The sequence below is a fragment of the Pithys albifrons genome, chromosome Z (genome assembly GCF_047495875.1).
Source record: "Pithys albifrons albifrons isolate INPA30051 chromosome Z, PitAlb_v1, whole genome shotgun sequence".
Classification (NCBI taxonomy): domain Eukaryota; kingdom Metazoa; phylum Chordata; class Aves; order Passeriformes; family Thamnophilidae; genus Pithys; species Pithys albifrons.
This window is the reverse complement of record NC_092497.1, coordinates 511,954-520,747: the sequence shown is the minus strand read 5'-3', so window position 1 is coordinate 520,747 and position 8,794 is coordinate 511,954. Positions and strand designations below refer to the sequence as shown.

The 8,794-nt window shown below is 57.6% G+C and overlaps 1 protein-coding gene across 7 annotated transcripts in view; it reads left to right on the top strand.

Moving 5' to 3' along the window:
* Positions 1-8,420: 8,420 nt before the first annotated feature.
* NEDD4L (NEDD4 like E3 ubiquitin protein ligase) overlaps positions 8,421-8,794 on the top strand; it is a 108,283-nt gene continuing 107,909 nt past the window's right edge. For all 7 annotated transcript variants that reach the window (XR_011700031.1, XR_011700033.1, XR_011700036.1 and 4 more), the window contains exon 1: positions 8,421-8,555. Coding sequence is in view for 1 of the 7 variants with exons in the window: in XM_071581714.1 (XP_071437815.1) it covers positions 8,508-8,555 (48 nt within the window). In the remaining 6 variants the exon portion in view is untranslated. The remainder of the gene's footprint in view (positions 8,556-8,794) is intronic.

Below are 8,794 nucleotides of genomic sequence, written 5' to 3'. Positions count from 1 at the left end.
CCCACAGTCCCAGCTGGGCATGAGGAGCAGGGACACTGAGGTGGAAGATGTTGGTGAGGGTGAGAGGCTGAGGGTAATGAGCCCCCTGGCAGCAGCTTCTGTGAGAAAAAGATGTCCTTGTGCTTCCAAAGCCTCCCAGAGGGAAGAGAAGGACTTGTCCTAACTTGGATAAACTTTCCCAAAGTGACTGAGCTGCACTTGGCACTTGGAGTGGGAGAAGCCATTCCATGCCCTGCAGACACAGGAGGAGAAATAATTATCAGCTGCAACCCAAACAGTGGTGTTGTGAAACCCAAAATTCAGGGGAAATCCCCACCCTGAAACCAGAGATATGCATGGCTGACCTGGAATCCCACAGGGACCGGTGGGGTGGTTGTGCTGGTGCTGCTGGGCAGGAAGGACAGAGGATTTGGGAAGGTTGGGCTCCCCCCTTGAGCACAGCAACGTCTCCTTAAGGGTCTGCAGAGGGATTTTAGTGCAAATTCCCTACTGATATCCCTGCAGAGAATGAGCAGTAAAGACAACCATCTGGAACCTTCCATGAGACCCAAATTCATGTGGTCCTCTTCCCACAGGGAGGGCTGCAGAGCTGGAGCTGACCCCTCTCTTCCCTCCTCCCTCCTTCCCAAAGCATTGCCTTGGGATTATCACTCTGGATCTGCCAGCCAGAACTGAGCTGTGCCCTCAGCAAACATTGCAGGCTCACCCAGTGTCCCACCACGGCCCTGTGGTGGGGTGGCAGGGGCCAGGCTTGGGGGGCACAGCAGCTTGGGCAGGATGGGTGTGCTGGGAAAAGCCACATTAGTGGGCAGCCAGTGCTGCAGGTGCCAAATCTGGAGCTGCAGGTACCAAATCTGGAGCTGCAGGTACCAAATCTGGAGCTGCAAGTGCCAAATCTGGAGCTGCAGGTACCAAATCTGGAGCTGCAGGTACCAAACCTGGAGCTGCAGGTACCAAATCTGGAGCTGCAGGTACCAAACCTGGAGCTGCAGGTACCAAACCTGGAGTTGCAACCACCAAACCTGGAGCTGCAGGTACCAAATCTGGAGCTGCAAGTGCCAAATCTGGAGCTGCAGGTACCAAATCTGGAGCTTCAAACACCAAATCTGGAGCTGCAGGTACCAAATCTGGAGCTGCAAGTGCCAAATCTGGAGCTGCAAGTGCCAAACCTGGAGCTGCAGGTACCAAATCTGGAGCTGCAGGTACCAAATCTGGAGCTGCAAACACCAAACCTGGAGCTGCAAGTACCAAACCTGGAGCTGCAAACACCAAATCTGGAGCTGCAACCACCAAATCTGGAGCAGCAAACACCAAATCTAGAGCTGCAACGGGCTGGGAGGGAGGAAGAGGATGGGGAACTGCAAAGGCACTGCTTGGAACTGAAATGGATCTGAAGGTCCCACAAGTGAAGGAAAGCTGCTGTGCTTGGGGGAACTGGGTCTGCCACAGGTTCACAGCCTGGAAGGGGCCTGAAGGAGAAGTTCTGGGTCAGAGGTTCCAAATCTCTGGAGAAGATGGACAGCTGATAATTATTCCCTATTCACCATAATATAAGAATCAGGAGAAATCAAATTAAATAGTTCAAGTTATAAAGAAACCAACAGGAGGAGGTCATTTTTCACACTGGCCACTGCCAGAGATGAGAGCCCATGAGAGATGAGCTGAATGTTAATGACACCAGTCTTTTGGAATTCCTTCCTCCCTCAAGGGGTGAACAGTCTGGGAGCATTAGGGAGAGCTTGGAGTCCCTGGGGTGGCGTGTGGAGAGGAACAGGAGGGACAGCATTGCTTGGGAGATGCCCTGGAGATTAGAGGCTCTGGGCCTGACTCACCTGTGTGTGACTCACCTGTGTGTGTGCTCATCTGTCCTGCCAGGGAGGCTGAGCAGGGACTCTCCTCACATCCCAGGGATGCTCTGAGGGCTCTGTGGGACTCCCCACATCCCAGGGATGCTCTGAGGGCTCTGTGGGACTCTCCCCACATCCCAGGGAGGCTCTGCAGGGACTCTCCTCACATGCCAGGGATGTTCTGAGGGCTCCTGTGGGACTCTCCCCACATCCCAGGGATGCTCTGAGGGCTCCTGTGGGACTCTCCCCACATCCCAGGGATGCTCTGAGGGCTCCTTTGGGACTCTCCCCACATCCCAGGGATGCTCTGAGGGCTCTGTGGGACTCTCCCCACATCCCAGGGATGCTCTGCAGGGACTCTCCTCACATGCCAGGGATGTTCTGAGGGCTCCTGTGGGACTCTCCTCACATCTCAGCAGGGCTCTCTGGGACTCTCCTCACATCCCAGGGAGGCTGAGCAGGGACTCTCCCCAGATCCCACTGGGGCTGAGCAGGGACTCTCCTCACATCCCAGAGGGGCTGAGCAGGGACTCTCCTCACATCCCAGGGAGGCTGAGCAGGGACTCTCCTCACATCCCAGGGAGGCTGAGCAGGGACTCTCCCCACATCCCAGGGATGTTCTGAGGGCTCCTGTGGGACTCTCCTCACATCCCAGGAAGGCTCTGAGGGCTCTGTGGGACTCTCCCCACATCCCAGAGGGGCTGAGCAGGGACTCTCCTCACATCCCAGAGGGGCTGAGCAGGGACTCTCCTCACATCCCACTGGGGCTGAGCAGGGACTCTCCTCACATCCCAGGGAGGCTCTGAGGGCTCCTGGGGGACTCTCCATCTCCAGGGCTGCTGGGGGCTCTCCCTCCCTCGCCCCCCACCCCCCGGGTGTGGGTGTCACACACAGATGAGGGTCACTCTGCTCACCGAGCCTGACACGGGGTAAACTGGAGTGACTTTACCTCCATAAAGGTTTTGGGTCTATTTTTCCCTTTCTCTTCTTGCTGCTCTCCCCAGGTTTGTCTGCCTGGTGTTCCCAGCACCACTCTCGTCCCAGCAAGCCCAGGGTGAACTAAACACGGGCAGAACACGAAATCCAAGTGAAAGGAACAGTCTGCAGAGCAAATGTCAATGTGTTCGGGCTGCTCATGAGCTAAGCAAGGTAAAACATCCTCAGCTTTGTTCCTGAGCAGGAGCAAAAGCCCCTGCTCTGTGACAGCGGCTCAGCTGGGGCTCCCCCAGCCTGGCCCTGCTCGGGGGACCGCCCCCTCCTCACCCCCCCCCCCCCCCGCCCGCAGCACGGACAGCCCTTAAAGAGTTCCCGGACTGCCAAAGAACAGGCATTGAGTACATCAAAGGCCCTGCAGAACAATCAGCAGCCCCTTTTCAAAGCCCTCCTGGCACCACACCTCCCAGACCAGCTCCTGCAATTCTGTTAGCACCCTTTAAATAGCCCAGAAATGTTGCTTTTCCCTTCCTGTAACCTCCCCATCACTGACAGAAACAGAAATTGTCCCAGTTTGTCCAGGGTTCATTTCTTCTTGCTCATGCCTGCAGTATTGTCTTGTCACTGGGAGCTGAGCAACGATTAACAATTCATGTTTTGTGGGAGCTTGATTCAGCTTGGGTTATACCTTTGATGAGTTTCCTATGACATTGTCAATAATACATTACAAAATACCTCTAAATAGTTAATCTTTTACCAGTTCTCTGTGTTCAGAGCCCTGCTCAGCCCCCAGCCATTTCAATCCTGCTTTCAGGAAGGTGTGCTGGGAACTCGGGGCAATGCTGGCAGCCCAACAGCAGCCTGATAAAATATTAACACTCCTTAGGAAATTTTTCCAGAAGGAAAGATAAAAATCATCGCCGTTGAGAAGCTCTGCAGTGAGAAAAGCCTTTTTTCCAGCAAAAGATTGTTAAGTAACAGCATTAAATATTGAAGATGCTGAGGTGTGTCAGTGCACAGCTCTGTGTGAGGCAGATTTACTTCCTCCTCGGTGGAAATCATCAAACCCTGATTTAAAGCAGGGACAGAAAAGCCAATCAGGTAAAATCTGTACCTTGCCATTATTACTTTTATGATTTGTTAAGCTCTGTGGAATGAGTGATGGAGTGTGAACAGACCATTTGAAATACCCCTTTGCAGTCACTGAAGTGCAATGCTCATTTGAAAGACACAGGAATTATAAAACTCCACCAGCAGCCGATGCCACATCAAACCAAAGGGAGCCTTGTCTGGGTGATTTCTAAATCCTGAGTGCTTGGGGACCTTTGCACTCTCATTTCGTATTTCACCAGAGCTGTTCAGAATAAATAAATAATAAACAGGGCAGCAAAAAGCAAGTCATTCTGGGCAGGCTGTGGCAGCAGTTTGCTCTCCTAATGCTGTTTGGTGAGCCAGAGGCATCCAGCTCATTTCCTAAAGAGCATTTGCTGCTTAGGCCGGGCTCTATTAATCTGCCCAAGCCAATTCTCTAAAATCCAAACCATCTGTATTTGGGGAGATCATGGTTTGTTTGGATTTCCTTTGTGTCTGCTGTCAGTGGATGATTAAAAGTACGAGGGATTTACAGTGTAAAGTCTCTGCCCTGCCATGTTACAGTGACCTTCTAAGTAGCACCTCCCAATATTTGGGTAACAGCTGGTACAGTTAAGTCCAGCAGGAAAAGAGAGAACAGCCCCAAATGCTGGAAATAGCTGAGCTTGTGCAGTGCAGAATGGCTGCAAGGAGTGGGACTGGCTGAGGGTTTGCAGTGATTCACCAGCCTTGTGTTTTATTGGTGATTTCTGAACATTCCTTGGGGAACGTTCAGGTCACGTTTCTGTATCAGGTGTGCCTGGGAATTCCAGGGAAGGGATGGAGCAGGTGCTGGAGGTCTGTCCCAGCATGGCATTGCTTCATGTTTTTATTTTACCTGCATGCCCAGGTGCCACGAACTCCCTGCTGTGTCTGGAAGTTCCCAGAGTGCCAACACAGCCCCGGGAGCCAGAGCCGGAGGGACTGAGCTGGGATTGCACACGGGGTGACTCCCCCTGCAGCAAAGGAGCCTCCTGGAATGGGGAAATGTAAGGAATTCTTTCCCACAGGACACTGCTGTAGGCATTAAGGATTTACTGAAGTGCTTACACACCTTTTGGCCACACAAGGCAGTTGGCAGAGCTGGGAACATCCTCTTAGTTCTCTTTCTGTTGCTCGTTGTAGTGAACCTGCTCCTGTTACTAATAGATGTGTTGGTTTAACTGCTTCTAAAGTGCAACTGATGCAGGATAGTTTGGGAAATATTTCCAGGTTAATGGAGAGAAATCCAGTTGATCTGAGGGTCAGCAAGGAAATGCAGAAGTGCTGCCTCTTGCACATGTTCAAACCCCTTTAGGCTCCGAGGGCACCAAGTGTGGGGCTGGACTGTGGCTCCCACCTCCTTCCCGAGGGTTGGGAAGGAAAACCTGCTCACAGAACAGGCCAGGAGACTCCCAGGAATGTTTCCTCACTAATAAGAAACATAAAAGGTTAAAAAGGAAAAGTTTATTTTATTGGAATTGATGCAATAACTGGAAATCATTCCCTCCCTGGGGCTCTGGGCTCACCAACACTGCAGGGGTAGGAGCTCAGGGACTGGGACACCAAGTCGTTGATTCCCTGTGGGAAAATAATTACCTGGGAAGGGATCAGGCCAGTATTAGAACAAAGGCAGAGCACAGGAGTGCATTTCTGAGGAAGAGATTTCAAACATCTGCTGAGATCTGGACAGGGCTGAGTACATGGGGACAGAGGGAGCCCCCTGAGCAGGGTTATTAGAACTTACTGAGCCCAAGGTGGGGAGTTTCCTGCCCCTCCACACCTGCCAGGCACTGCTGCACCCCCGTGGCTCCCACTGCTCCCTGCCCTGCACAGCACAGGTGGATGGAGCTGCAGCTTCCAGGGAGAATTGCCAGCCAGAATATAATGTTGAATCTATTTTTCTCAGAAAAATTGTAAATAATTCATGGGTCTTTGTTCTATAAAGAGGCCAGTATAAATCATCTGAGCTGCACCTGGAGATTTCCAATATCAGCATTCTCACATCAGTTACATCTCTCCAAGGCCATCCATTATTGTAAACAAAATTCCAAGGAGGAATTATGCATGTAACATTCACAGGCAAACAAACAGGTAATCTGCAGCCCAGATTTGGTGCTGAAGCTTCGCAATCCAGTCAGGTTCTTAGTGGCAGAGAGCACTAATTTTCTGCTCTGGCATCAGAGATGCTTTCACTCTGCTCATTAAGGTGTATTTTTCCCTGGGGAGCACCTGTTGTTGGGAGTGCTGGCTGGCTGTGGAAGGAAACAGCCATGGCTGTGGTTCCAGAGGCACAGGGGCCTGGCAGTGCCCTGGGAGCAGCAGGAAGGACCCACATTCCCAGATCCCCCTGTATGACCCCTGTACAGTGCTGGGAATACAGCCCAGTCACTGCTGAAATACACTGACCTGTTTCCTTTTCATTCTGTACTTCAGAAACAGAAACAATCCCGATGGTTTCCAGCTCCTGGTGCCAGCTGCCAGCACAGGGAGATACAGGAGGCAAAGAACTGAAATGTGTTTGTGGAACTGACTGAAAGGACTCCTGAAATCCAGGCTTTCTGTGGCATCCAGGGGATGGGAGTGGTGGAGCTACTTCTGTTAAGGCAATTGAGTAGGTGAGTGAAAAGCATGGGGGAAAAGTGATATCCGGAGCTGGGAATGACCTGCTGAGGCTGGGACTAAAACTGAGTTTATCTTGACGTGAGACCTGTGGAATGAGCCTGGTGCCAGGTGCTCCTCTGGACTGAACCGTCCAGGGGGTACCTTGGCAGGGCAAACAGGAGCAGTTTGGCTGGCCCAGGGAAGCCCCTTGCCCAGACCTGCCAGCACCGACTGCCCCACGTGTAGTTTCAGCCAGGAGGGAGTACAAAGGCTGATGCCTCCCCAGGCTGGACTTTAACAGCTCGTGCCCAGCTCCAGGGCACTGCTGTCTGGGCAGAGGTCACACCCCTCCTGCTCCACCAAGGGCTGTGCAAAGGCTGGAGAAATCCTTTCTGGCCTCTGCGCTGCTGTGGAATCTCCCTGGGACAAGGGATCTCCTTTCCCCTTTCCCCGTGGAGCAGGAACAGGTACAAGGTGTCTGAGCACACAGAGGTGCTGCTGGAGCCACAACCTGCCCAGAGTGTCCAGGACACCCCTGAGTTGGGCTGTGCCGACAGGGCTGGCCCGTGCCAGGAGCCCACGTGGCTTTGGTGACACCCTGTGCGCTTAAAGGTGGTGGCGCTGCCATTGTCCGGTCAGGCTGCGCTTGGAGAGACCCGGGAGATGGGAGTGCAGTGCGGGAGGGGCACGGCCGGGGGCACAAACAAATCAAAGCCTAGTTTAGAACTGAAGCGTGACTTGATTTCGGCCAGAAGTGCCCTCTCTCCAAGTGGCACAGCGTTTCGTTTCCCTAAAAACCGTGATGGCGAGTGACAACCTCTGACTGCTCCGGAGCTCCGCCGGCAGCGGGGGCTTCGCTCCTGCCCATCCCGGCCCCGCTGGGACCGCCCCGCACCGGGACACTGCCCGGGACACTGCCCCGCACCGGGACACAGCCCGGGACACTGCCCCGCACCGGGACACAGCCCGGGACGCAGCCCCGCACCGGGACACAGCCCGGGACGCAGCCCCGCACCGGGACACAGCCCGGGACACTGCCCCGCACCGGGACACAGCCCCGCACCGGGACACAGCCCCGCACCGGGACACATCCTGGGACGCAGCCCCGCACCGGGACACATCCCGGGACACAGCCCCGCACCGGGACACAGCCCGGGACACTGCCCCGCACCGGGACACAGCCCGGGACGCAGCCCCGCTCGGGGACACTGCCCGGGACACAGCCCCGCACCGGGACACATCCCAGGGCACATCCCGGGGACACATCCCGGGGCACATCCCGGAGACCCATCCCGGGGACACATCCCGTGGACAATTCCCGGGCGCACATCCCGGGGCACATTCCGGGGACAATTCCCGGGCGCACATCCCGGGGACACATCCCAGGGCACATCCCGGGCCACATTCCCAGCCCCGCTCCAGCGGTGCCGCTCCCGCCCGCTGGGGGGCGCCCGCCCCGCGCGTCGCCTCCGCGCGCGCCCCCGCCCCGCGCGGCCCCCGCTGCGCGCGCCCCCCTCGCGCCAATTCGCCCCTCGCGGTCCCCCCTCGCGCCCCCCGCGCGCCCCCCCGCGCGCCCCTCACGGTCTCCCCTCGCGCCCCTCACGGTCTCCCCTCGCGCCCCCCGCGCGCCCCTCACGGTCTCCCCTCGCGCCCCCCGCGCGCCCCTCACGGTCTCCCCTCGCGCCCCCCTCGCGCCCGTCCCTGAGGGCGGTGCGGGCTCGCCTTGTGCCGCCCCCGCGCCTTGTGCCGCTCCCTCCCGCCCCTCCCGCCGCCGCCCCGGGGCCGGCCCCGCGCTCTCCCCGCCCCGCCGGCGCTCCCCGTCCCTGCGGCCGCGCTCGGCCCCGCCGGCGGCGGCAGCGGCAGCGGCAGCGCGGGCGGCCCCGCCCCCGGCCCGGCCCCGGCCTCGGCCCCTTCCCGCCGGGCTCGGCTCCCGGCGCCTTCCGCCGCCCGTGGGACACCGGCACCGGCGGCAGCAGGAGGAGGCGGCGGCTCGGCCGGCCCCGGAGCGGCTCCATGGCGACCGCGGCGGCGGAGCCGGTGTACGGGCTCTCGGAGGACGAGGTGGGTCGGGGCGGCGGCCGGGCCGGGGTGCGGGGGGTGCGGGGCGCGCCGTGGCCCCGCGGGAGCGAAGGTCGAGGGTCGGTCCGGGAGGGCAGCGCAGCCCCGGCAGGTGTGGCCGCGGGGCCCGCGGGGCCCTGGGCCGGCGGGGAACAAAGAGCCGCCGCTCGCCGCCCGGCCGGTCCCGCAGCTCTGGAGGGAGCGGCCGTGCTCGGGAGCGGCTGCGCCGGGTCCCGCAGCTC